The sequence below is a fragment of the Plasmodium malariae genome (genome assembly GCF_900090045.1).
Source record: "Plasmodium malariae genome assembly, chromosome: 14".
In the NCBI taxonomy this organism is placed as follows: Eukaryota; Apicomplexa; class Aconoidasida; order Haemosporida; family Plasmodiidae; genus Plasmodium; species Plasmodium malariae.
In genome coordinates this window covers 3,077,070-3,104,793 of record NC_041788.1, presented here as the reverse complement: position 1 = coordinate 3,104,793, position 27,724 = coordinate 3,077,070, and the positions used below count along the sequence as shown (strand labels likewise).

Sequence of the window (27,724 nt, the reverse complement as noted above, 5' to 3'; positions counted from 1 at the left end):
TTTTTATTTTAATTAATTTAGATTTTAATAATTATGTATAAATAATTTTTTTGCTTCTTTTAATTAATTTTTACTTTTTTTTTTTTTAATAATATGAAAGTATAATCCTTTTATGCCTTAAGTAAAAATGGAGGCTAATTGTTATGTTAACATTTTTTTGTATAACTTTTAAAAAATTTTGAAAATTATAAAATTGCTTTATATACATACGATAAAATACATATATATATATATATACTTATACGCATATAATATAAAAATACAATAATACAATTATACATTTATACAATAATACAATAAAACAGTAATACAATATTACAATTATACATTTATACAATAATACAGTAAAACATTTAAGATAAAGAAAATGGATCGTATTCGCGATAAGCTAGAACGCTATCAGCCTGATGAAAAAACAAAAATCCTTTGCAGGAAATACATATTTTTCCTGACGTTTTATAATTTATTTGTTTTAATATTATTTATTTATAGTTTCTTTACCAGTTCATTATCACCTTATGGGTATAACTAAAAGCCCACTACTCTTATCTTTATATAATGAATCATTTATTTTTGATATGTTATTTAGTGTTTATTATATTTTATATCACTCCCTTTCTAGTATTTGTTTTTTTGCACTTTTCAAATTTTTAATTTTATTTTTCGTAGTTGGTTACTTTTTACGAATCTTTATTTTTGCGTTTTCCCTGTGTTTACATTTATCGGTAAGGTTTGAAAAAATGAAAATAAAATAAAATGTAGAGCAGTAAAATGTAGAGCAGTAAAATGTAGAGCAATAAAATGCAGAGCAATAAAATGCAGAGCAGTAAAATGCAGAGCAGTAAAATGCAGAGCAGTAAAATGCAGAGCAGTAAAATGCAGAGCAGTAAAATGCAGAGCAGTAAAATGCAGAGCAGTAAAATGCAGAGCAGTAAAATGTAGAGCAGCAAAATGTAGATCAGTAAAATGTAATTATATAATATTAGTATTTGCTTGCACAGAGGACACGCATATTCCTAATCCAGATCAAAAAAATTAAAAGTTTAAATATTAAAACGAACATCTGTGTAATTATTTTATTTTTTTATATTTTCATATTTTCGTATTTTCTTATTTTTATTTTTATTTATTTTTTTTTTTTTTTGCACATTCAGGTAAATCCTATGTACCTTCGTTGTTGGTAATGCGAAAATGGAAAGAAGGAAAAATATGTGCATAATTGTATTTGTACATGTATATATATGTACATATACATATATGTGTGTGTTTGTGTGCATGCATGTATGTTATCATTGTACAAGTGAATTCATTTTTACATATTTTAATTTTCAGAGGTTTTATAATTGGATGCTCCTGGTTTCTAGCATTATTTCCTTTTATATAATTTTTGAGGGGTACGCTTTCCATTATGGAATACTGGAATTTTTTGAATATACACATTTTATTTTTATGCTGTTGTTATGTGTTTCCCTTTATACTTCATAAATTATGGTGGATATTTAATAGTTCTTGCTTGGTAGAATATGTTCATAATTTTATAATATTTTTTTTGAATTAATGTAGGATATTTACATATGCTAAGTTGGACCTCATTTTTGTTATCATTTATTCCCTGTTAACATGGGTTAGTACTGCCTTCTGTTGGATAGCTACACAAGTAATATTATTGTTACTGATGAAAAAATGAAGAATCAAAATAAATGCAGTTTTTAAATTTGAGATTTTTTTCTTTTTTTTTTTTAAACTAACAGAATATATACGATGGTGTAAGAATGCACAATTCGCTCCTGGACAGTTTAAGTAACACTTTAATGCTTATCAGAAATTTTTCATATATAAATACATACATCCATATATAATATGCATGTATGTATATATATTTATATGTATGCGCGTGTCTGTCACATATGTATTATGCAGTGTTCATATATAGTAACGCCTGTTTGTACACGTAGTCTAAACACAATTTACTTCAAAATTTCTTTTTGTTTTTCCATTTATAGATCCTAAGGCTAATAAAAAAGACGATGAAAATAATAAAAAATGGGGTATTAAAAAAAAATTTTTTGGCAAAGGAAAGACAACAAAGGATTCGAATTATACTGAAGTGTAAAAAAAAAAAAAAAAAAAAAAAAAATATTATTTTTTTTTCGTTTAGTACATTCTTACTATTTTAAAACTGTCAAAATGTAATTTAATCCGTATTGTAATATTTTTCCATGTGATAATTTGATGAGTTAAATTGTTCTTTTATATATATATATATATATATATATATATATATATATATTTATTTATTTATTTATTTATTTATTTATTTACGTGTATGTATATTTATATGTGCATATATGCATACATTTGCATTGCTTCATTAAATTGTTTTGCAATCATGATTTTTCTATATCTTCTTATGCCATTTTTAAAAAAAAAATTGTGTTCTTTTTGATGAAGCAGAAATATTACAAATTTTGTAAATGTTTTTTAATTTGCTCAAACAATGCATAAGAATTTGCATTTAAGGGTTGGAAAAAAAAAAAAAAAAAATTTGGCATTTTTGTAGCAGTACATGTAGTCACGTGCTTCAGAAAGAGCTTGTATATATAATATGAAATATATCGCACAGCAATATGAGAAGACATATACTCTTTTTCATCTCCTCATTACTATTCTTCCTTTGGTGTGTACCACTTGACATGTACCATTTTACTTGTACCACTTGTCATGTATTACATAACAATGGACGTTTGTCAGTTCCCATCTCCAATTCGTGCATTTCCCTATCGCACCCACCGCTTCTCAATCTCATCCAGGTTATCCTCCCATAAGGCCGCTCTAATTTCATACATTAACTGGTTCATGTAATACACGTTATGTATTGTTAATAGTGTACCTAATAAATTGTCCTGAATTTTAAAGAGATGATATAAATATGCTCTTGAATAGTTTAAGCAAGTATAACATTGACAATCACTTTCCAATGGACTAGAGTCCAGCTTAAATATACTTAACTTGATTTTTATATATTCGTTTTTAATTATTCTGCTAAGTTTTTTTTCAATTTCTTTAATATTTTTTACTTTGCACAAGAAGTAACCATGTCTAGCTAATCTCGATGGGATTACACAATCAAACGTATCTATTCCTTGTTTTACTCCAAAAAATATATCTTTTATTTGTCCTATTCCTAATAAATGAATTGGTTTCTTTACATTTATAAAATTCATAGTTTTATTAATAACACTATACATCATTTCTTTATTATTACCTAAACATCCTCCTATACATAACCCAAAAAAAGGTAAACTACAAACAAAATCACAACTCTTCTTTCGTAATTCTGTATATATCCCTCCTTGTATTATTCCATATAAAGCTTGCTTATTCTTTACTCTTACATTCCATTTTTCATTTGTTTTATATTTTTCATTATATATATCATTTAAATAGTTATGGTAATTTATCATATTATTAGCCCTGTAAAATTCCATTAAACATCTGATATACCATCTATGTGACCTATGCATTGATCGCTCCGTGTATTCTCTATTCACATGGTAGGGTGTACATTCATCTAATACTACTACTAAATCGCTACCTAACATATACTGCGACTGAATAGACGTTTCCGGAGATAACAATTCAACCGAACCATCGTAGTATGATTTATACAATGCTCCTCTTTCGTTAATTTTTAAAATAATTTCATTCTTTTGACATACTCTATTATTGCTTCTAGTAGCTTCTTTTTCCCTTGTACATTTTACAGTGTAATCATTTCTGTTCCACCTTCCTGCATTTTCTATTTCTGTCATCCGTTCTTTTTGCAACACCCTTTCTGCCCTTACTACCCCTACTGCTTTCTTTACCTCTACGGTCTTCCCAAATTCATCATTTATCTTTCCCTTTCTTTCTACACCTCTCTCTTTTAAATCAAAACCGTGTCCAGATTTCCTCTTAATCTCATCAGACACTGATCCGAAAGTCATACTAAACAGTTGATAACCCCCCGAATCAGTAAGAATTGGACCTTGCCAATTCATAAATTTATGTAAGCCTCCTAACCTAAAAATTACATGTGGCTTTGGATGAACTAATAAATGAAATGTATTTGACAGTATAACTTGCGTTTTGCAATTTTTTATAAAATTTATTGGTGTTGATTTCATACAAGCCTTGGTAGCGCAGAACAGAAAATTTGGGGTTTCTATATTACCTCTTGGCGTCTTTATTACTCCAACTCTGCTTCTGTTATTATTATAATAATAATAATCATTAATATTATCACTATTATTAATATTATCGTTATGATGATGATCCCTTTTGTTTTCCTTCAAGATAGTGAAATCAAATCCTGGATATGTAAAACAGTGGCTATCAAAACTTGATTCCTTCAGAACATTGTAATTCTTTCTAACACTAACAGTTGTATTATTATAATAATTTCTTTTTATTTCCTTTATATAATTTGTTACATCATATTTGAAATAATTCTGTCTTTCTCCCTTTTTTTTTTGGGTTAGAACATTTTTTACAAATGCGCAATTTTCCCTTCTTTTGTTCACCCCCTTTAGTACTACATCTTTATTAAAATAGATTCTTTTTTCAAGTACTCTTATGTCCGCTCCCTTTATTATCGTTTCATTCTTTATAATTCTATTGTCAACACTTAAAATAAAAAACGATTTAACAAGTGTGTACACAACAAAAAGAGGGCATATCAACCGATTCATATAAAGCACTCAATCTTAGCTCTACACTCTAAGTAGCATCATGCGTACATTCGTACATACGCAAACACGTACACATATAGATGTATATGTATGTATATAAGCTTTATCGATGGAGTGTAATAATGCACATATATTTATGCTTGTTATTTGTTAAAACTGTAAGAACGCTAAATGTAACGAAAATAATTTTTTTTTTTTTTTTTTTTTTTTATTCCCTCTGACGCCAGCCCCTTTTCCTTTTCTCCTTTAAAATATATATCGTATATATTACACAAACAAAATGGCTATGAGCTGCTTAATTATGTTAAACCTATTTGAGGAAAATATTCTCTTTCGTTTTTGTTAAATTTTTTTTTTAAAATAAACGTGATTATAATTATATTACGAAGGAATACATATAACATATATGTGTGTATGTGTGTATGTGTGTATGTGTGTATGTGTGTATGTGTGTATGTGTGTATGTGTGTATGTGTGTATGTGTGTATGTGTGTATGTGTGTATGTGTGTATGTATGTATGTGTGTATGTGTATGCGTGCATATGGGCATACATGCATATATGGGTGCTATTTACGCTACTGTTACAATCCCTCTACATTCACATTAGCATTAACATTAAAGATGACCCATTTAAAATAATATGAGCTATTGACCCTATGTCTTACTTATGATTTTTGTTTTTCAGAACTGTTAGTGCCTCTTCTTTTGTACTTAAAAAAAACATACTTCCTCTTTTTAGATAAACTTGTCGATTATTTTTAAGGCAGTTTAGCTCATGTATACTTACATCATTTATGTTCTTGTAGTTCAACTTTTCGACTAAGTCCGCGTCTTTTCTATCTGTTAGCTTGGTCTTACTTAACATTATTCAATATGTACGCACATGCATATACGTATATATGGAAGTACATTCACTCGTATTGTTTTTTTTTGAAATAATTCTTAAATTGTAACAAAAATGGAAGAAAATATAAGTTATATAAAAATTACATTCAAATTATATAAAAATTATGTAAAAATTATGTAAAAATTATGTAAAAATTAGGTAAAAATTATGTAAAAATTAGGTAAAAATTAGGTAAAAATTATGTAAAAATTATGTAAAAATTAGGTAAAAATTATGTAAAAATTAGGTAAAAATTATGTAAAAATTACGTAAGCATTACGTAAAAATATACAACAAAAAGGAAAATAATTTTAATGGAAATTTTTTTTTTTTTTTTGTTTTCCTTACTAATTTTATTTTCATCACATGCTAAATGTGGTCTGTGCAACAAATTTGAGGATTAAAGCGATAACACATAAGCGATCAACTAATAAAATATGTAATAATAATATTCATAAAAATACGTTTACACATAAGTATTTTTATCCATAATCAGTTGGTATACAAATATATGTATATCGTACGTGCGTATATCAAATGTACATATATTAAGTGCGTACTGATGTAAAAATTATTTTTTTTATTTTTGGAGCATTAAATATACTTTTACCTACTATACATTTATATATATATATATATATAATTCTACCAGACAATTTATATTTTTTTCAAAAATAATATATAACGTTTTTTCTTTTTTTTTTATAATTACTTCTTCACATGTATATCATAATAAATTGTATTTTGTGAATTAAAGATTTACCTGTACATAAAATTCAGTTTAGGTGGAACATTATGAATTGGTAAAATGTTTCACAGTACAAAAGCTAAATCAATATACTATAAAGTTAAAAGAATATTCTACAAAGCTAAGAGAATATAGTATAAAGCTAAATCAATATAGTATAAAGCTAAATGAATATTCTATAAAGCTAAATGAATACACTAAAAAGATAAAAGAATATACTATAAAACTAAAAGAACTTTATTTATTTCTATTCTTCCGTTTCTTTCCATTTTTTTTTTTTTTTTTGTTTTCTTTTATTTTTTTCGATTTATTTCATTTTTTTCGATTTATTTCGTTTTTTTTGATTTATATCGTTATTTTTTTTTTTTTCTTTTTCATATTTGATTAAGCAAAAATGTTGCTTATTATCATACACCAATTTATATGTTTTTAATTTTTGTACTTAGCACCCTTTTGTTTGTACTGTTCATTACATAGCTACATTAAAATACACCCATGCAAATATATAGATATATATATATATATATATATATATATATACGTACATATGGTATATATGCAAATGAATACAGCTATCTGTTTATAATAACTGGAAAACGCACGATTTAAAACATTCCTTTCCATGTGTTCATTTTTTTTTTCCTTTTTTCTTTTTTTTTTTTTATTGACCATTTTTTACATTTTATATTTGCATGTATGATTAAATTTATTTTTCTTCTATTTTATCACATATAAAAAAAAAAAAAAAAAAAAAGGAAAAAAATATTTACATATTTGACGTTAATTATGTAACCGCACAAAAACGCCCCAGATTTGTTAATACATGAATGTATGGACAAGCTTATGTGCATATATTATTGTACATAAGTAAATGTATACATATATGTATATATATAGCTATACATATATATTTACTTATGCATATTATATGTTATACAAAAAAGACTAATAACTGGAAGCTGCATCCAGCTCTCCTTTCTATATTTAAAGAAAAAAAAAATGAAATACAAAAGTAATAAAATGACGTATTGCATAAAAATTAAAAAGAACAAAAAAAAAATATAGATTACACGGTAAAAATAGAAAAAATAAAGGAAAAAAAAAAAAAGAAAAAGCAAAAGGAAAAGCAAAAGGAAAAGCAAAAGGAAAAGCAAAAGGAAAAGCAAAAGGAAAAGCAAAAGGAAAAGCAAAAGGAAAAGCAAAAGGAAAAGCAAAAGGAAAAGCAAAAGGAAAAGCAAAAGGAAGAAAATAACGAAATAAATAGCGAAAAGTATAAAAGCAACGCAAAAGGCACACAAGATTGACATCAACATAAAGGTTAATTTTTCTAGTGAACAGCGAAAACAAACAATGATATTGTGCAGATGCATAGTGAAAATTTTATTTTTTGTGTACATAGTAATAATAAATATACAAGTAATAGAAAGCATAGACGTTTGTAAAGGTGCAGATATAACGTTAATAAAATTTTGGGACAAATTGAATAACATTAAACATGGAGATATTTTGTTCATAAATATTAAGAATTATTATTGCCCTGCTTGTAGTAGGTATGTAGATATATGGAAAATGGTAGAAAGTGATGTTTTAAATTTTGAAAAAAAAGTAACTATGTTTGTTTTTGATTGTTCTTGTCATTTATTCATTTCATATTGTAGATTTTTTGAAGTTTATTATTTTCCAACATTTCGGTTGTTGTTTCCTGTTTATGATAAAATAGAAAATAATAATGAATATAAATATATTTATCCATCTGAATCTATAATATCTACTCGTTATAAAGGGGATTTAATATTAGCATATAGAGAAGTAGAAAGGGTTAATAATATTATTGAATTTCAACAATTAATGCAAACACATTTATGTAAAAATGTAAATTTTAATAATGTCGATTTGAAATCGTGTTATTCGGATTTGTCTGAAATAGGTACTCAAGATGCACATCCTATTTTTTCTGGAAATAGTGATGATATTACTGATGCCACAAAAGAACGGTTAGCAGTAGATAGATGGAAAATGAATAATAATAATAAAAAAGATATGAAACATGATATAATAAAAGGTTTATTATTTACCCTTAAGAAACATATTTCCATGGGTTCTGATATAAACAGAGAAACAGTAGAACCCTATCTTGTAATGCTGGAAATTGTTTCAAATGTGTATACAGATTTAAAACAAAGTTTAAATGAAATTTCCAAAAAACTAAAGAATTTTAATTACCCTATGAACTATGAAGACTGGTCAAATGCAATTCATAAAAGTGAAGACATAAAAATTGATATCTACAAAATGTATAATGATAAAGATAGTGATCATAATAATGATAGTGACGGTGATATGGATAAACACAGCCTCAATTTTAAGATATGCGAAGAAAATTCTGTTCTTTGTACCTACTGGTTACTATATCATAAAATTTCGATTCACTGCCTACTACATGATAAGGAAAAATATAATTATTATTTAGAAGCAATTACAAATTATACAAAAAGCTATTTAAATTGTGAAAACTGTATCCAACATTTTCTAAATGCTCAAAAGTCATGTTATTACGGTTTTTGTAATATTCATTCTGCAGAATCTGTTGTTATATTTCTCTGGAGAATTCATAATTCAGTTACTTTAAGATCTATGTATGAACATATCATTCTAGATGCTCGCTTCGAACGTACCAATAATTCAAACAAACAAAAATATGTAAATAAAGATATTGCATTTCCCTCAGAAAGGCAATGTAAATATTGTAGAAGCGGTATTGGCTTCACCAGAATTACCTCTGATCTTATAAATAAACTATTAAAGCAAAAATCCTTTAGTGACCAAGATTTTGACGCAATTGATGCTTTTCATATTAAGCACGTATTGAGTTATTTGGTTAGAATATACTCCTAGCCGTTTGTATAATTCGCCTCTACAAAAAGTGTACCCCTGGAAACACTGCGCAATTGGGAAGTTACAAAATTAAATTAAATAGTGAAAAGTCAAAAGGAAAAATTAAAAAGTAGAACAAAATGGCAGATAAAAAAAAGTAGAACAAAATGGTAGATAAAAAAAAGTAAAACAAAATGGCAGATAAAAAAAAGTAAAACAAAGTGGCAGATAAAAAAAATTAAATCAGAGAGGCAGATAAAAAAAATTAAATCAAAGGGGCAGACAAAAAAAATTAAACCAAAAGAGCAGATAAAAAAAAATCAAACTGAAAAATCAATCCGAAAAATCATATCAAAAAATTGATAATCAAAAGATTAAAAAATTAAAAATTAAAAAATATGCAACATGTTCAAGATCTTATTCCTTAAATTCGATTTAAATATAGCCTTTTTTTTTCTGTTTTTCTTTTTTCTGTTCTATTTAATTGTTTTTTTCCCTTTTTTTTATGAAGTTCCAGCTTTATTATTTTTTAAGTTATTTGTATTATATTCATACCCGTCTTGTTAGATTAATTTTTTTTATGACATGTTCATATTTTTTTTTATTATTATTATTATTATTAAAAACTATTTTTTCATTCGAAATAGCTCCTTCTTAAACGGAATGAGCTAAAGAGGAGGTCATTAAACCTATCAGCTAACGTGTCTTTTGTTTCATATTTCGTTTGATAGTATGTATAAGGAACCCTATTTTTTTTTTTAGTAAGATGTGAGTGGTACGTATATATAATACATATAGTATATACAGCATATTTACTTTCAACGCACATACATATATATATATATATATATATATATATATGCATATGCACTGTGCAGGCATTACGTTTGTCCATTTGTGATTTTTTTTTTTTTTTTTTTTGTGTTAAATGATTCTTATTCACATTAATTTTTCAGTTCATTTAAATAGTAATATCCCCTCTTCTCTTATTAATATATATTATGTGAACATATGATTTTTCCATTATTATAACTATAACTATGCTTTTAATTGTTATTTTATAAACACGAAAATTATTTATGGAAAAAAAAGAAGGATGGGGAAGAGAAAAAGGAAGGAAAGTAAATTAAATTAAAGTAAGGCAAATTAAAGTGAAGCTAATTAAATTAAATTAATGTCAAGCGGGTGTACATAAAGGGAAGGTACAAGTTTTATATTTTTTTAAATGATACCCACGCGTGCCGCGTACATGAGCACGAACGTTTGTTTAATTAGTTATTATATTACATTTTACAAAATATTTAACCCATGAAAAAAATAAAAAAAAAAAAAAAAGACGCAAAAAATAAAAATATATATATGTACGAACAAAATTTAACAGCAACGTGTATATAGGCATGTAAAAAGTACACATTTTGCATATACGTAACATTGCTTGTATTACAAGATCGTTCCATCATTTATTTTGCATAAATTGAATATTAAAGGAGCCGTCATTATTGGGGTTTTTTTGTACTTTAAAATTATCCAAAGAGAGACCAACCTTTCCTAAAAGTAAATTACCAAAATCTTTTAATTTTCCAACCATTTCTTCTTTTTCTTTATTTAATTGTTGTTCAGCTAATATTTTTAATTTCCTTTGTTTTGACGCATAATTGCTTAGTAAAGATGGATCCATAGATATTGCCTTATTTAAATCATTAGACGCATCATTATATTTTTCTAGCTGTTCATATGCATTACTTCTACGTATGTATGATTTCACATAATTGTCATTACAGTTAATAGATTTATTACAGTCCTCCACTACAACATTCCATTTTTTTAAAAAAATATTACATGCAGCTCTATTTGAATATAATATGCTTTTAACATTTTTTTCCTTACATTTTTTTAAAGCTTTATTATAATAATATATAGCATTTACATAATCAGATTTTTTAAAATAATCATTCCCAATATCTTTTATTTCCTCAACAGTTTTGTTACTTAAATTCATATTTGACTCTTTTTCTTCCATCGAATAGGTACTTTCACTTTCATATGAAGAGTTTTCATAACTATAATTTTCATTACTAAAATTATCATCATCCTCATCCTCTCCATCTTGGCTTCCCACTGATGAGCTCTTTTCATTTTCAGACTCATCAGATCTGTGTGAATTATTTTCATTCGAACTCATATCGTCCGAATAATCATCTTCTTTTGATGAGGATAAATATGAACTCGAATTTTGTTCACTATTATTGTTTATACAGTTGTCACTGTAATAATTCCTTGTTTTATTTTCCACATTTTTAGTAAAGTTCTCTTTATTTGCATTACCAAATTTTACTTCATTATGCTCTCTGCTATCTGCATAGTTTGTATCATTCTTACTAACACAAGTACCGACAACATCGTCATTATCACTGCTACGGTTATTATCACTGCTACGGTTATTATCACTGCTACGGTTATTATCACTGCTACGGTTATTATCACTACTACGGTTAATATCACTACTACGGTTATTATCACTGCTACGGTTATTATCACTGCTACGGTTATTATCACTACTACGGTTATTATCACTGCTACGGTTATTATCATTGCTACGGTTATTATCACTGCTACGGTTATTATCACTACTACGGTTATTATCACTGCTACGGTTATTATCATTGCTACGGTTATTATTACTGCTACTATAATTACCACCCTTATTATTCTCCTCCTTATTATATATCAAGTTTTCTCTTTCTGTGTAAACATTACTTGCGGTGTAACCCTTATTCGTAACTGCCCCTCCTCCCATAGAACATTCTTTATCAAAATTAGCATTTATATGTTCAAAAGATGTTTCTGCATTTTTGGTAGTTTCCTCCTTTTTTAAATTGATCATATCAAAGAGACTTTCTATTGTACTCTCATTAATCTTTTCATTCATTTTAATGTATTCATTATCACATTCCTTTTGTGATTTGACCTTGTCAATGTAATTTGTTACTTGCTCGTAGGGCTTTTCTTCAGCGTACTGTTCCTCCTTCTCACTCTTTTTATCGTCATATATTTCTCCATCCATTTTACCATTCTCTTCTCCATCCATTTTGCCATTTTCTTCTCCATCCATTTTGCCATTCTCTTCTCCATCCATTTTGCCATTCTCTTCTCCATCCATTTTGCCATTCTCTTCTCCATCCATTTTGCCATTCTTTTCTCCACATATTTTGCCATCATTTTTTGGAGCATACCCTCTGTGACCGCTCTCGCTCTCGTTACATGCTTGCTGATGATTGCTTGTTAACTCATTTTGAGTTTCCTTTTTTAGTTGACCATCATCCCTTAAATGCCACAATACGTATGCATTTTTATTCTTTGTAAAACTTTCTTCGTTCAAAATCTTACTAGTGCTCATATCCCATTTTTCATCATTTGTTTCGTCAGTACTCTGATTAACCAAATTTCCACAATGGGATATAATATTTTCCATCTTTGGTGTTTTCCTTTTTATTAAATTTTTATCTTCACTTGTTATTAAATAAGAATTTTTTTTTTCTGCGTAATTAAATTGTTCGTCTTCCCCTTTATTTGCAATAATTTTTTCATCTGTTTTCGAATTTATAAATTCTTTTTTCTTAATTCTATGTTTTTGCTTTTCATATTTCAAATATAACCATGTACCTACGATAGGTAAAAAAAATAGTAAAATATAGCACAGCATTTTGGAATTTTCCATGAATATATGTATTGTATGCATTTTCAAAAAAAAGAGGAGGGGGAGGGTTATATACACAAATTTTACTGCAGTGAAAAACAAAGATAATTGATAAGAAATTACAAAAAAATTGAAGAAAAATTACAAGATATTACAAAAAATTAAAGAGAAAGTACAAATAATTGAAGAGAAAGCACAAATAATTGAAGAGAAATTATAAATAACTGAAGATAAATTACAAATAATTGAAGAGAAATTACAAAAAATGGAAGAGAAATTACAAAAAATAGAAAAGAAATTACAAAAAATGGAAGAGAAATTACAAAAAATGGAAGAGAAATTACAAAAAATAGAAAAGAAATTACAAATCATCTCAAAGTATCATAAATTATTACAAAGTATTACATAATGTTACAAAAGGGAAAATAAAAATTTCGCATAAAATAAAAATTGCTCATCACGCAAATTCCAAAAATAAACTTGTGCTAAATGTACGTACAATTGTATGTGTATGTATACATGTATAATGGGTATACTCGTTTACGTATATTATATGCGCTGGGGCGAATAAAATGCTATGGCAAAATTAAAAAAAAAAAAGATTTAAAGCGTACATTATATGTATACATGTGCGTAACGCATACATACATTTACACAAACTGCATAATGGCATAAACGTATTATTCATCATCTTTACGTAAACTTATACCATGCGAAAAAAAAATAAAATAAAAAAAGAATAAATGAATAAATGAATGAACAATCTCACAAAAAAAGGAGTTTAATGTTCCAACTGCATAAAATGCCACCGCTCTCCCGACAAATTCCTCTAAAAGCTGGTGTAACCAAGAAAACGTTACCGTAAATATATATATATATATATATATATATATATGTATATATTCATGCATGAGTACTTATGCTTGTTGGCATATATGCATATAACATTATATCAGCAGAATGTTTCGCTAAGTTGGATAAAAAAAAAAAAAAAATCAAATAAGCAGATGTTAACATGTGAAACAGTATGCTTTGAAAAATGAACAATTTGTAGAAAAAAAAAAAAAAAGAATTAAAATTATCGATGATGACTAACTGTCCTCATAATGAATAACAAAAATTATTAGTAGTATATGTTTTAAGGAAAATTTTTTTTTTTTTTTTTTTTTTTTTTTTACTCCTTTAGTTTTATTTTTTTTTTTTTTTTGTAAGCGCGCGTGTTTGTGTTTTCATAAAATGAAAGAACAAAATTTGCTGATTTGTTTTTTTCATTAATATATATATATATATATATATAGCGCGGTAAAAAATGAATTAACATGGTAACGACAACGTTTGCTTTGATTTTACATCTTGAGCTTGGTAATTGCGTACGCCCATAGTACTACATACGTATGTACTACAGTATAAACGTATAACAGTGTATATATACATGTATATGTGTACATATATTTTAATTATTCATTAATTCGTTTGAAATATCATTTATTGGCTTTTTTCTGTTTTACTTCTTGTAACTAACTATTCCTCACAGTTAACGGAAAGCAAAAAGTAAATAAGAAAAATAAAATAAAATAAAATAAAATAGAAAAAAATAGAAATTAAAACATCATTAATTTTGTAGATCATACAGAATAATGTAAAATTAACAAGGAATACAAATAGTACGATCACCTATGAAATAAAACCACGAGTTACCTTCTTTGCCTTTTCACGATATGACCTAAACCCTGTAAGCTTACCAATTCATATTAAAATTACTAACAGATTTGGTAAGGATAAAAAGCAAAAGGCATATAACATGTGGTACGGCAAAGAAAAAGAAGAAAAAAGGCAAGGCATTTAAAAGCATAATAAAAATCAAACGTATTGACGCAAATTTTGAAATCATAGTTATACATAATCAAATAAAAAATAAATATATATATATAATAGAAGCTTATAGGGGGAAAATGAAAGAAGTAGAATCAGAAGAAGAAGTAGAAGAAGAAGTAGAAGAAGAAGTAGAAGAAGAAGCAGAAGAAGAAGCAGAAGAAGAAGCAGAAGAAGAAGCAGAAGCAAAAACAGAAACAAAAACTGAAGCAAAAACTGAAACAAAAACTGAAGCAAAAACTGAAGCAATAACTGAAGCAAAAACTGAAGCAATAACTGAAGCAAAAACTGAAGCAATAACTGAAGCAAAAACTGAAGCAATAACAGAAGCAGCGGAAAAAGCAAATGAAAAAAAACAGCGGAACAAAACGAAAAAGAGTAAGAAGCATAAGGTCAAAGGGAAAAATGCAGACGAGATAGAAGGACATAAGAATGATGAAAATTTTGATAAAAGTAACAGATTTCAAGATTTTGATAACATACTACTTGATGTAAGATTAAGGAAGGCATTATTATATTTATTTAAGTTTAAATATACAACAAAAATACAAAATCTAGCAATACCATATATATTAAAAGGATGTGATGTAATAGTTAATTCAAAAACAGGGTCAGGAAAAACCATGGCATACCTAATTCCAGTTGTTCAGAATTTAATTAAATCAAATATAAATGAAAAAGAACATTTAAAATTTTTTTATAAATGTATAATTATAACACCAACTGAAGAATTATGCTTACAGATATACGAAGTAGCAGTTAAGTTATGTATTTATTTAAAAGATTTAATATCAATTAATCACAATATAAATAAAATATTTTATGAACATCCTACTATATTAATTACTACACCTACATATTTATGTAATCATATTATAGAAAATAAAAAAAAATATAACATGGATATATTGTCAAATTTAAAAGTTCTTGTTATAGATGAAGCGGACGTTATACATACTCAATTTTATAAACCTATGAACTTATTGACAAGTAACTATTTACCAAAAAATTTCTCAAAAAAGTATCAAATTATTATGGCATCAGCTACTTTGGAAAATGGTATCATATCTAAAACAAAATTATTTTTGCATGACCCCGTTTATGTAAGCGCGGACTTGGAGAGAGAGCAGAACAGGTCCATCCCCGGTCAAAAAAGGAGTGGTGATCTCACTGTACACAGTGAGAGCATCCTGAATGCCGATTATAACAGCAATAGGAATGCCAACTGTGTCGATGGTAATGCTGATTGCAATGACGGCGATATACATACTAACCATATCAACTACAGTAAGAAGCAAAAACATATGGGAAAATCCTTTTACTACATGTGTGAGGACGAGTTAACAAAATACATATACTTGTACAACTTAATAAAGAATAATATAATTCAACCAAAATCAATTATATTTACGGGGTCCATATATGATGGATATAAAATAAGAATATTTTTAACCTACTTCAATATTACTTCGTCTTTACTTAACCCGAACCATCCTATTCTAATAAGGCAAAACATCATTACAGCCTTTAATCATTCAAAGTTCTACTTTTTAATTTGCCCACAGTTTGAAAATAATATAGTGCAAAATGTACATAAGAAGGGGCAGAGCTATTCGGATGATCAGACTATCTTAACTAATGAATTATGTTCAGATAAAAAATTAGGCATGGATGGTGATATGCCTACCTCGAATGAAGATGATATGGATATCCAAAATTGGATAGAGGAGAAAAACAAGCTAAGAAGTGATGGTGCAGTTTCGAAAGATGGAAAAAGCGAATTGGATGTGGAACAAGATGAAGTAGGTGCGGAAGAAAACGCATTAGATGTGGAACAAGACGAAATAATTATTAACTCTAACTGGAAATCTGTAGGAGAAAAAGATTTTTTATATAACAGAGGACTAGATTTTAAGTATGTGAAATGTGTTATTAACTTTGACATGCCGCTAGATAAAGAAACGTTTGTGCATAGAATAGGAAGAACATGTAGATTGAACAACAAAGGTATTAGTATTTCTTTTGTTAATGAAAATAAAGAAGTAGAAAAAGACATTTTGAATGAAATAAAAAATGCGCATATTTGCTTTATGACTGAGAAAAACATTGAATATAAAAATATTGAAGCTTATAGATATAGAGTGGAATCAACCCTAAATAAATGTACAAGTAAAAAAATAAAATATTATATACAGAAAGAAATATTATACCAATCTCTAAAATCCACAGAACTAAAAGAATTTTTTAATACAAATATAAATGAAAAAAAAAAAATACATAAAATAGTAAAACAATTTAATAAGGAGCTTGTACCACAAAAATTAATTAAGGACAGAAATAGAGGCATATTTTTCAGTGAGTCTAAGACTTACGGTAAATTATTAAAAAGAAAAAAGAAAAACGATAAAAATTACAATACTAATTACAGTAGCAATTGCAGTAACAATAGTAATTGCTACGACAGCAGGAACTATAGTAGTCGTTACAATAGAAGCCGTGAAGGACTCATCAAGCCCGTCATACAAACAAAAAAGGGTGGTCTTATAATTACAGATAAAGGGTACGAAGATCAGTTAAAGAAAGAACCAGAGGCAGAAGTCGCTGATCCCTCCAAACTTCCCGCCTTATGCGGACGCGGTCTAAGGAAATATATGTACATGAAATACATAAAAAGTGAACGTAAAAATAGGACAAATTTTCATAAAAATAAAAGTATTAACCGAAGGGGAAGAAAAATTATCAATCGTTAGCTCGGTAGTAAAATTGTGCAAACATTTCTCTAAGTGGGTGTGGATGTATGGATGTATTATATATAAATATATATACGCAAGTGTGCACATGCTGTACATACATATACATGTATAAATGCACTCACAGCGAAATGATTTGGCACAAGATACTCCCGCTTGATTGTGTGTCTACGGAACGTTCGTTAATGAAAATAAACTGATTGAAGGAAACGCTCTTTTTTTGAAAGGCAGAATGGTGCAATAAAACATATTGCCACATCTGTTACGTTTTGTTTATTAATCTGTGGTGACTTTTTTTTTTTTTATATTGTGTACCGTAAATTTTTTTTAAATTGAAAAATAAACGTCCAAAGATAAATTGTTAATAATTGCGTCGATATGATAAAAACAAAGAAAAAAGAAAGAAATATATAAAACGTAAAACATAAAACGTAAAACATAAAACGTAAAACATAAAACGTAAAACATAAAACGTAAAACATTAAAGTAAAACATAAAACGTAAAATGTAAGGAATGAACGATAAAAAATGAAAATTATTAAAGTGTTAAACTGTGAAAAATGATATAGTTATCATTCAGCATTTAAAGTCGTATATTTTGACGAATACACCCTGCTCATTAAGGGGAAAAAATAAATGAATGCGCAAATGCATGAATACGCAGATATGTACAAAACCGCATAAGAAAGAACACAACAGTTATGATATTATAGAGTACAAAGAATTAACGCGTAGGTCTAATTAACGCGTAGGTCTAATTGGCGCGTAGGTCTAATTAGCGCTTAGGTCTAATTAACGCGTAGGTCTAATTAACGCGTAGGTCTAATTAACGCGTAGGTCTAATTAGCGAGTAGGTCTAATTAGCGCGTAGGTCTAATTAACGCGTAGGTCTAATTAACGCGTAGGTCTAATTAACGCGTAGGTCTAATTAACGCGTAGGTCTAATTAACGCGTAGGTCTAATTAACGCGTAGGTCTAATTAACGCGTAGGTCTAATTAACGCGTAGGTCTAATTAGCGAGTAGGTCTAATTAGCGAGTAGGTCCAATTTACGTGTAAGTCGCTTTAAAGGGCTAATCGTATTAAGGCGCTTCAACTTTTCAGATGGGCCTTTTGCCATAATAGAAGAAGGGTTTTGTTTAAATATTCCTTGGCATTATCAATATGTTAAGGATTGTTTTTAAATGTTTTCCTGTCTTATTACTCTCATTACCACTGTTACATTTGATGGCGCTCCTATCACACCCGCCTTCTGTATACGTGCCCTCCAGTTAACACTTGGTTCTAAATGTTTTTGCAGCTATACACCAATCTGCAAGCAGTTTATCCAGTTGTATTACACTAGCTAATCCACTGGCCATAGTATTACATGCCATTGCACCAATTTTTAAGAACTCTATTTGAACAGCTTCAGATCCAAGATCATATCTCCTTAAAACATTTGACGACGTTAATGCTACATCAAATGGTGTGTGTCCTTCTTTAATCATATCATAAGCAATATCATGTGCTTTTTTCCATTCACAATTAATACAATATTTTAATAAATTTTCAATTCTTTCAGGGGATGGAATATCACAAATATTTAACACATTTTCTTTATTTATAATTTCTAATCCTGCATAAGTTGACTGTAAGCAGTTAACAGCTTTTCTTAAATCACCATCTGCAATAAAGGTCAATGTTTCCAACCCATCATCTGTGTATTTTATATTTTCATATTTACATATTTTTAATATTCTTTTTAAAACCTGGTCATCAGTTAGTTTGAAGTATCTAATTATGGCACACCTACTTTGTAGAGCATCTATTATTTTTTCTGATTGATTACAAGCCAATGCAAATCTCGTAGTATCTGAATACAATTCCATGATTCTTCTCAAAGACTGCTGAGCTGCAGTTGTCATTGAATCTACTTCATCTAAAATTATTATTTTGTGCTTTCCTGGAGGTAAACTTATAATTTCTTTAGCAAAGCTTTTTATTCTGTCTCTTATTACATTAATACCTCTATCGTCCGACGCATTTAGTTCAAGTACAGCTTTTTTAGCTTGGTTACCCAGCATCTCGCTAGCTAGGCATAAAATACTTGTAGTTTTTCCTGTACCTGGAGCACCCTGCGAAAATGTGCAAATAGTTTTCGTTAAAAAGGAGGGCAAATAAATTTGGAAAAAATTGAGCAAAAATACGAAGAATTTGCCAAATTTTGTGAAAAGTGGCAATAAAAAAAGTGAATTTTAATGTAATAAGAATATATAAGGTCAGTAAATATTTTTGGATGAACATTTGTTAAAAAAGATCTGAAAAAACATAAAAATCATCTATGTTGTGTTACGAAAATAGATATGCGCTTAATTTTACGACAAAGAAAAATAGTACTCTTACAAAACGAAAATGTGCAAAAAAAGGAAAAAAATTTCAAGATAACAAATGAAGCAATACGTATGTCACATATACATACATATGTACACATATATACATGCACGTATATACATATACATACACATACATACACATACATATACATACATATACATACACATACACATACATATACATACATATACATACACATACACATACACATACACATACACATACACATACATATACATACACATACATATACATACACATACATATACATACACATACATATACATACACATACATATACATACACATACATACACGTATAAACATTTAAGAAAACAATTTCAAGTAACGATGGTAACACAATAACACGGCTTCTTCTGTACATGAAGTATAAAGGCTTACAGCTAAAAGTAAGTTAGGCATATTCCCTGACACAACTATGCTCTTTAAAGTATTTATAACAAAAGGATTTCCCACCACATCATCTAAATATTCTGGTCGATATTTTTCAATCCATATATCAATATTTCTTTTCAGTAACCTATTTTTGAATGTGTCTTCTTCCTCCATTATGTTAAACCCTAACTGTATACTTGTAATTTTATCCTTAAAATTCAAATTCGCAAAAATGCAAATTACTAAAAAAAAAAAAGAAGCGTACTATTTTGGTACTCATAAAAGTACTTTACTTCTGAAATATCAGCTAAAATTAATTATTTTCGAAATTATTCTAAATAAATAGAAAAAAATAAGAAAAAAAAAAAAAAGAAGAATGGCATCTAAAAAAACTTATTAAAGAGATTTATAGTATTACTCACCCCTTATATGAAATTAAATTACAAGCATTACATTGTAAATGAAGCATAATATTATTTAAATGGGGGCTTCAATAAATTATTAGTGTGTTCTCTCACTCAAACATACATATTATATATATATGTATAATTCATACATATATGCGTTATTGCATATTACTGTATACATAATGTACAATAACTTTTAAATTTTTTTTTTTTTTCCTTTCAATATATTAATGTCTACATTATTATTTATTTTCTCTATAAAAATAATCATGTTTTGTGTAAACTTAAGTGATTAACTTAATATCAGTCAGTATATTCCCCAAATGAGTAATAGCTTTTTAACACCTTGTTATTTTTAGATATCTTATTATATCAATGTACAAAAAAGGATAAGAGCATAAAAGGATAAAATCATAAAAGGAAAAAGATTGTTTTTAGTATTAAATTTACAAGCCTCTGTTTCCTTTTTTTTTTTGTTTTTCTTTTCCGTTTATTATATATATATAGTAGTCCCGTACTCCTCTTTTTTTTATTTTATTTTTTTTTCTTTTCTTTCGATATGAAAGCGCTCAAACTTAATTTCCTGTTTCGTTCATAATTTACGAAACAGTGCAGATAGCCTCATTGTAAATTCATATATATCATATATATATATGTATACATTTATATACATGGGTAAATACCTTATTGCCTACTTATGTACATTCTTATTATACGTGGGTATGCATAGGTAGTTAAAATTGTTATCATTACATGAAAAAAAAAAAATCTAAATTATAATATTTTGTAAGGTTCTATTTTTATTTTTTGCTTGACCTCTTTAGAGGATAAATAACAAATCCTAAAATATGAAGAATCATCTTTAAAATACTTTGATCCGGTGGGACAATGGAAAAGTCAATTTTTTTTTTAATGTGTACTTTTTTTTTTTCTTTAAATGCCACTATTTCTGTGTTTTAAAAATTTTATGCAAAAATTATTAGGCCTAAACACATTTATATATAGTTATATAATTATATGTTTATATACTCATAAAGTAAAAATAATAATAAAATAAATGTTCATAACAGCTAAAATATATCTTCTGAACCACCCTCATTGAAAGACTACACGTTAGGTAATTTTTCTTATGATTACATTATTGATATTTTATAAATTTTTTTTTTTTTTTTTTATTTTCTTTCGAATTATATATTTTAGTATAAGTTTTAAAATGATATAACATGTATGAAGCAAATGACAATTATAAAAAAAAAAAAAATCAGTAAACCAAACTGTAGAACAAAGCAAATATTAAAAGTATTAAAACAACTACACATTTTAATTATGTATAAAATAAGAAATTTTGTGAGTAAATGGAATAATAAAATGAAGATAAAAACTGAAATTCCTGTATCACATTTCCTCATTTTTTTAGTTGAACTTGAGAAAGTAATCATCCATATTTTTACGAAGTACAATAAACTATTTTCAAGTATGACTGTACCTTTGAAATTTACACAACCATTTATAATATTATATACAACTAAAAATAAAATATTAATAAAAATTTTAAATAATACCCCAAATATATTTTTTCTTTAAATGTTATATTAAAGACTCATCAATAAAAAAAATAAAATAAAAAAATAAATATGAGCAACAAAAACGATACAACATAAAATGTACCTGTTACATATATCAAAGAAAAATTGAAATCCTATACGTTTATTTATATATACGTATACATATATACATAAAATAGAGGGTACATAAAATATCGCTCATAATTTAAATGCGCGGTATCGTATGACCAGAAAAAAAGGAAAAAGCTTAGATAGAGAAATTGTATTTTCATAAAAATAAAAGCAAAACCAAATACCTGAATGATATGCGCACATTAAGGAATCTTTGTACAATTTTTTAAAAACTGAAATATATATACACATATACATATGTATATATATACATAATATACATATATATATATGTATAACATGTCGCACCAATATAGGAACAGTGGCAATGATCAAAATGAAAAGAAATATATTAGAACATAACTCAACCCTTGTCTTCTCTGAAAGAAAAAAATCTTAGGGCCCCAAAAAATATAAAACCGCCAAAAAATAAATAACAGGATCTAAAATAGCACCCTTTATAAAATGATAGATATCCGTCCTTCGCTATATCTTTAATAGTCTCTCCATAGTTCTTCCCCTAATTTTTTTTTTTTTTAATTTAGAAAATAATATAAAATATGTAACTTAACATCACAATAAAAAAATGTGAAGTAAATATATAATATAGTTTAATAAAACACATTTGTTTTTTATACAAATATTATCTGCCTCGTTTTTATAACATCAATGGGAGTAGTTAAAAATCCAGATATTCCTCCTGCGTACATACATAGATAAATATCTCTTATTAATCATGTTTCGTATCCTTTTCAAAAATACGTGCGGCAATAAAAATGTTAAATAAATTTCAATGCACATATGGAGTTTTGTCATATGGTCTTTTTTTTTTTTTTTGTTTTCTAACCTGCCATTCCGCCACACACGGAAGACGTTATAGTGGGGTACTTTTCAGAAATATTGCTAAAGTCTTTAGGAAGTAAAATAAATTGATATATTTTTATTTTTTGTATTTTTCATTTTTTCATTATTCACTTTTCATTTTTTTAGTTTTTCAATATTCTAGTTTTTCATTTTTCTAGTTTTTCATTTTTCTAGTTTTTCATTTTTTTAGTTTTTCACTTTTTTAGTTTTTCATTTTTTTAGTTTTTCACTTTTTTAGTTTTTCACTTTTTTAGTTTTTCTCTTCTTGCGTCTTTCTCTTTTTGACTACCTTTTTTTGCCTTCTCCTTAAATGTTTCCCACAGAAAGTATTGAATATAGTCGAAGGGAATTTCTCTTACTATCATAATTAAATAACTTTTAAACAAAAATTTAAACAATCCTTCCGTTTTTGAAATATCATATATTGTATTTATCATAGATCTATTAGTAGAAATTTGCATTTTCTGTTTCACTATCTCAAATGGTAGCCTATTAAGTAAGAATAGTTCTTGTTTACAATTATACTAAGACACCAACTTTTTTTTTTTTTTTTTTTTTTTCATTCCATCTACCTTACTGCACAAGATGCAATTTCCGCTATTGTTGTTGAAATTAAATACAATTTACTTTTGCTAATATTTTCATTCTTTTCTATAAACAAAAAACATATTTATTCATTTAATAATAAATTGCCTTAAAATGTAATATTCTGTATATTTTCATTTTTATTTATTATATAAAGCATAAAAAGTTATCATCTTATAAATAAATTCTTTAATTACAATTTCTGCATTATCATATTTCATTGTCATAATGTTTAATTTTTATTAATACTAAGGGAGAGGATTAAAAATATATGGTGATAACATATATATTGCAATTTGTGTTCATTATAGTTATTTTAATAATATCAGTTCAGAGCAATATCATGATGTTTTATATTTTGCCCTTTTTTATCTTCATAGTATACAAATTATACATTATTATGAACTTGGACATTTTTTTGTATGCATACATAATTATTACTGTGTCAAAATTATACAGGGAAAAAAAAACAAAAAAAAAAGTTATTACCTGTTAATAATTTTTTGGACAGTTCATAAAAACAATAAAAAAATGCGCTAGCAGGGGCAGTACCTATTAGAGTTGGTAAAATCCCATTATACAAATTTTTTGTTTCAAAAATTGTAAAGGGTAATTTGGCCTGAACTTTTGTTTTTAAGTTATCAATTGGATATAACACCATATCAACAATAACACCAGATATAGCTCCAGTTATTAAATTATCTATTAAAGTTATGGGATAATGATAAAAAAAAAAAAAAAAAATGATAACATATTAAAATAGCTAGCAGAAGGTAAAATAATTAATATTTTTTATAATGATTATCATTTTTGGATTTACGTAAATGTTGCTCCATTAGATTTTACTAGAAAAAGAAAAAGACAGAAAATAGAATTTCATTCAACCGAAAAGGCAAAAAAAAAAAAAAAAAAAAAGATTAAATTTATTTTATCGTTCTTAGAAACTTATGTACTTAAAAATATACGATTTTATCTTGTAATAAATATAAAATAAGCGTTGTACACATGAATAAGTATGCTAAAATTGCATTTTACAGTACTCAGAGTATATTTAATATTTTATCCTTTTTTTTATTATTGTTTTTTATAGTAATGTTAAAAATGCTCTTACTGATAAAAAAGAATGAAATTATAATTTCTTTTTCTTTTCGAATAAAAAAGATTTACACCTTTTAATATTACTCTCTTAACATTCATTCTCATCATGCATTCTTAACCCACATCGCTCATTCTGTTGTATCGATTTATTTCAAAGAGAATAGAAATCTCGACTAATACAAAAAATAAAAAATCCTGTGTTCAAAGTTTATTTTTCTACACTTTTAATTGCTTTTTTTCTGTCGTTAATTATTTAAAAAAAAAATGTTTCATTACGATTTTTTTTTTTTTTTTTTTTTTTTTTTGTGACGAATGTTTTACGTGTAACTTCCTCAAATTGAATGTTTCTCATTTGTTATAAACATTAACACTTAAAAAATAATTTTAAAAAATGTGATTAACTGATTCTTTTGAAGGGTGTGTAAGAATATTATTTTAAAAAGAAATATTCAAGGGTAAAACATGTTTAAATACTCATTAAAAAACTTGCTATTTAAAAAAAAAAAAATAGGAATCGAAAATTAGAAAAACAAAAAAAAAAAAAAAAAAAAAAAAAAAAAAAAAAAAAATTTTAATTTTAATTTTAATTTTAATTTTAATTTTAATATTAATTTTAATTTTAATTTTAATTTTAATATTAATTTTAATTTTAATTTTAATTTTAATATTAATTTAAATTTAAATTTAAATTTATACCATTTGATTGTAAATGGCAAAGTATATTTTGCGTGGAAAAAAAAAAAATAAAAACAAAATAAAACAAAATAATATAATTAAATAAATGAACAAACAAATAAGCAAAATAAACCTTTAAGCATATAAACAAACAAACACATAAACAAATAAGCATATAAACAAATAAGCATATAAACAAATAAGCATATAAACAAATAAGCATATAAACAAATAAGCATATAAACAAATAAACAAATATGCATATAAACAAATAAGCAAATGAGCAAAGTATTACAACGAAAATAAAACACAACACATTATATAACCTGTCAAATAACTAAACGTTATAAGAAGCTGTGAGTTTAATGAAATTTTATGTAAAAAAATGGAGAAGAAATTGGAGCAGGGAATTTCATTTATCCGAAATTTCGCTGAAAAGTATAAAGAGACCATATTAGAACGTTTAAATCCAAAGACAGTAAAAACCATTAATAAAAAAAAAAAGATGAAAAAAACAAAATATATATTTAAAAATGGTGAAAAGAAAAGAAGTAAAAGCTATAAAGAAGAAAAAATGAGAAAACTGGATAACTATTTAATTAGTCAAGAAAAAGCATTAGATATCCAAGAAAATTACACAATTTTCAATAAATTTAACACACAATCCAATAATCTTTTTTATAATTCCATTGATAATAAAGTCTCAACTTGTTTAAAAAAGAATAAATTTGAAGGAAAAAATGATGAAAAAAACTGTACAACAATTAATGATAATTTCCTTGATTCATTGAATTCTCTTGAATTTAAAATTAAACAGGAAATTCAAGAAAACAATGATTTATTATCTCTTCAGAGACTTAAAGAATTGAGCCAAAACAGTAAAGAGCTATCAAAAGGAAAAAAGTACTTAAGCTTGAAAAGAATACCGCATTCGAATGATGATGCAAGGGGAACATTTATAAAAACAAAAAATTTGAATAAAGAACAATTAGATGATAGAAATACAAAAAAACAAAAAAAAACATATAATTTTGAATATGAAAAAACTTGTAATTATTATAAGAAATGTAACAGTAATCCTAAAAACGAAATAAAAAAAAACTCTGAATGCAAAAATCGTAACGAAATAATTTTTACCAAATGTGAAAATAGAGATAAAGAAAAAAAAACTGAAGAAATAGACATGCTTATTAATGTTACCTCAAGAAAAGTAACCGATGATATATTATTCAATAGTAATGAATTATCTCTAGGAGATGGAAAAAATGCTTTAGTATTTGGAAAAAATAAGTTTGAAAATATTAAAAAAATTTTCCAAAATGTATTAATAGAAAATAAACATGATAAAAATAATAAAAAAGAAATATATGAATGCAGTATATCAAACAATTTTGATAATTTTATATCATATAATAAAATTAACAAACAAAATGAGGACACCAATAATAATATTTTAAATAAAACAAATCAAATGCATATAGATGAATGCTCTAATGAATATATAAATAATCAAGATAATACTTTAATGAATTTTGAACAAAATGATAATAATAATAATAATAATAATAACGGAAACGAAAATACTGTTGATAATATTCAGGCAAATACGTCTAAAATTAACGTGGAAGGAATTAAATCTTCTCATAAGGGAAAGGACTCGGAAGAATTTAATAATTTATTTAATGGAACACCACCAATGAAGGAAGATAATTGTTTTGATTTGTTTTTTAATGAACCGTTAGCAACTCCATCCATATTTCACATGTGAATAATCATAATTCAGTGAGAATATATTTATCATTTACGTCCTTTTTAAGTCACGTTAAGTCGTACTTTTTTTTTTTTTTTTTTTAAAGTTATGCAAGGTTGAAGAAATTTATTTGCAATTAAATATTTTAATAATTATAGTATGTTTTTGTTAATACAGTAAAGCGCAAATAATTATATATGCGTATATTCGTATATGTATGTCTGAGCATATGCATGTATATGTCCGTGCACGTGCGTAAAGCTTTAATTGCGATACACGTTTGGAAAGAGAATTAATGTATACTTATAATAATTTCTGCGTTTTATAAAAATAAGGGTTT

At 26.3% G+C, this 27,724-nt stretch overlaps 9 protein-coding genes across 9 annotated transcripts; 4 read left to right on the top strand and 5 right to left on the bottom strand.

The window, feature by feature from the left end:
- Positions 1–367: 367 nt before the first annotated feature.
- On the top strand, positions 368–2,113 carry PmUG01_14075500 (conserved Plasmodium protein, unknown function; the record flags this gene model as incomplete). The annotated part of the gene is made up of 7 exons (XM_029008349.1): positions 368–522; positions 670–725; positions 1,155–1,180; positions 1,333–1,394; positions 1,564–1,657; positions 1,752–1,800; positions 2,004–2,113. The coding sequence occupies 7 exons, from the start codon at positions 368–370 to the stop codon at positions 2,111–2,113; spliced, it is 552 nt and encodes a 183-aa protein (XP_028864648.1).
- Positions 2,114–2,777: 664 nt separating this feature from the next.
- On the bottom strand, positions 2,778–4,730 carry PmUG01_14075400 (queuine tRNA-ribosyltransferase, putative; the record flags this gene model as incomplete). Its single annotated transcript, XM_029008348.1, has 1 exon — positions 2,778–4,730. The coding sequence occupies one exon, from the start codon at positions 4,728–4,730 to the stop codon at positions 2,778–2,780; it is 1,953 nt and encodes a 650-aa protein (XP_028864647.1).
- A 662-nt stretch (positions 4,731–5,392) lies between these two features.
- Positions 5,393–5,596, bottom strand: PmUG01_14075300 (conserved Plasmodium protein, unknown function; the record flags this gene model as incomplete). Its single annotated transcript, XM_029008347.1, has 1 exon — positions 5,393–5,596. One exon carries the CDS (start codon positions 5,594–5,596, stop codon positions 5,393–5,395), a length of 204 nt encoding a protein of 67 aa, XP_028864646.1.
- A 2,119-nt stretch (positions 5,597–7,715) lies between these two features.
- PmUG01_14075200 (conserved Plasmodium protein, unknown function) lies at positions 7,716–9,260 on the top strand (the record flags this gene model as incomplete). The annotated part of the gene is made up of 1 exon (XM_029008346.1): positions 7,716–9,260. The coding sequence occupies one exon, from the start codon at positions 7,716–7,718 to the stop codon at positions 9,258–9,260; it is 1,545 nt and encodes a 514-aa protein (XP_028864645.1).
- A 1,435-nt stretch (positions 9,261–10,695) lies between these two features.
- On the bottom strand, positions 10,696–12,942 carry PmUG01_14075100 (tetratricopeptide repeat protein, putative; the record flags this gene model as incomplete). The annotated part of the gene is made up of 1 exon (XM_029008345.1): positions 10,696–12,942. One exon carries the CDS (start codon positions 12,940–12,942, stop codon positions 10,696–10,698), a length of 2,247 nt encoding a protein of 748 aa, XP_028864644.1.
- A 1,946-nt stretch (positions 12,943–14,888) lies between these two features.
- DBP9 (ATP-dependent RNA helicase DBP9, putative) lies at positions 14,889–17,558 on the top strand (the record flags this gene model as incomplete). The annotated part of the gene is made up of 1 exon (XM_029008344.1): positions 14,889–17,558. The coding sequence occupies one exon, from the start codon at positions 14,889–14,891 to the stop codon at positions 17,556–17,558; it is 2,670 nt and encodes an 889-aa protein (XP_028864643.1).
- A 1,270-nt stretch (positions 17,559–18,828) lies between these two features.
- On the bottom strand, positions 18,829–20,503 carry RFC4 (replication factor C subunit 4, putative; the record flags this gene model as incomplete). The annotated part of the gene is made up of 2 exons (XM_029008342.1): positions 18,829–19,674; positions 20,336–20,503. 2 exons carry the CDS (start codon positions 20,501–20,503, stop codon positions 18,829–18,831), a joined length of 1,014 nt encoding a protein of 337 aa, XP_028864642.1.
- Positions 20,504–22,776: 2,273 nt separating this feature from the next.
- Positions 22,777–24,697, bottom strand: PmUG01_14074800 (mitochondrial carrier protein, putative; the record flags this gene model as incomplete). The annotated part of the gene is made up of 7 exons (XM_029008341.1): positions 22,777–22,932; positions 23,051–23,112; positions 23,260–23,322; positions 23,566–23,765; positions 23,849–23,927; positions 24,351–24,563; positions 24,682–24,697. 7 exons carry the CDS (start codon positions 24,695–24,697, stop codon positions 22,777–22,779), a joined length of 789 nt encoding a protein of 262 aa, XP_028864641.1.
- A 1,322-nt stretch (positions 24,698–26,019) lies between these two features.
- Positions 26,020–27,402, top strand: PmUG01_14074700 (conserved Plasmodium protein, unknown function; the record flags this gene model as incomplete). The annotated part of the gene is made up of 1 exon (XM_029008340.1): positions 26,020–27,402. The coding sequence occupies one exon, from the start codon at positions 26,020–26,022 to the stop codon at positions 27,400–27,402; it is 1,383 nt and encodes a 460-aa protein (XP_028864640.1).
- Positions 27,403–27,724: the final 322 nt, after the last annotated feature.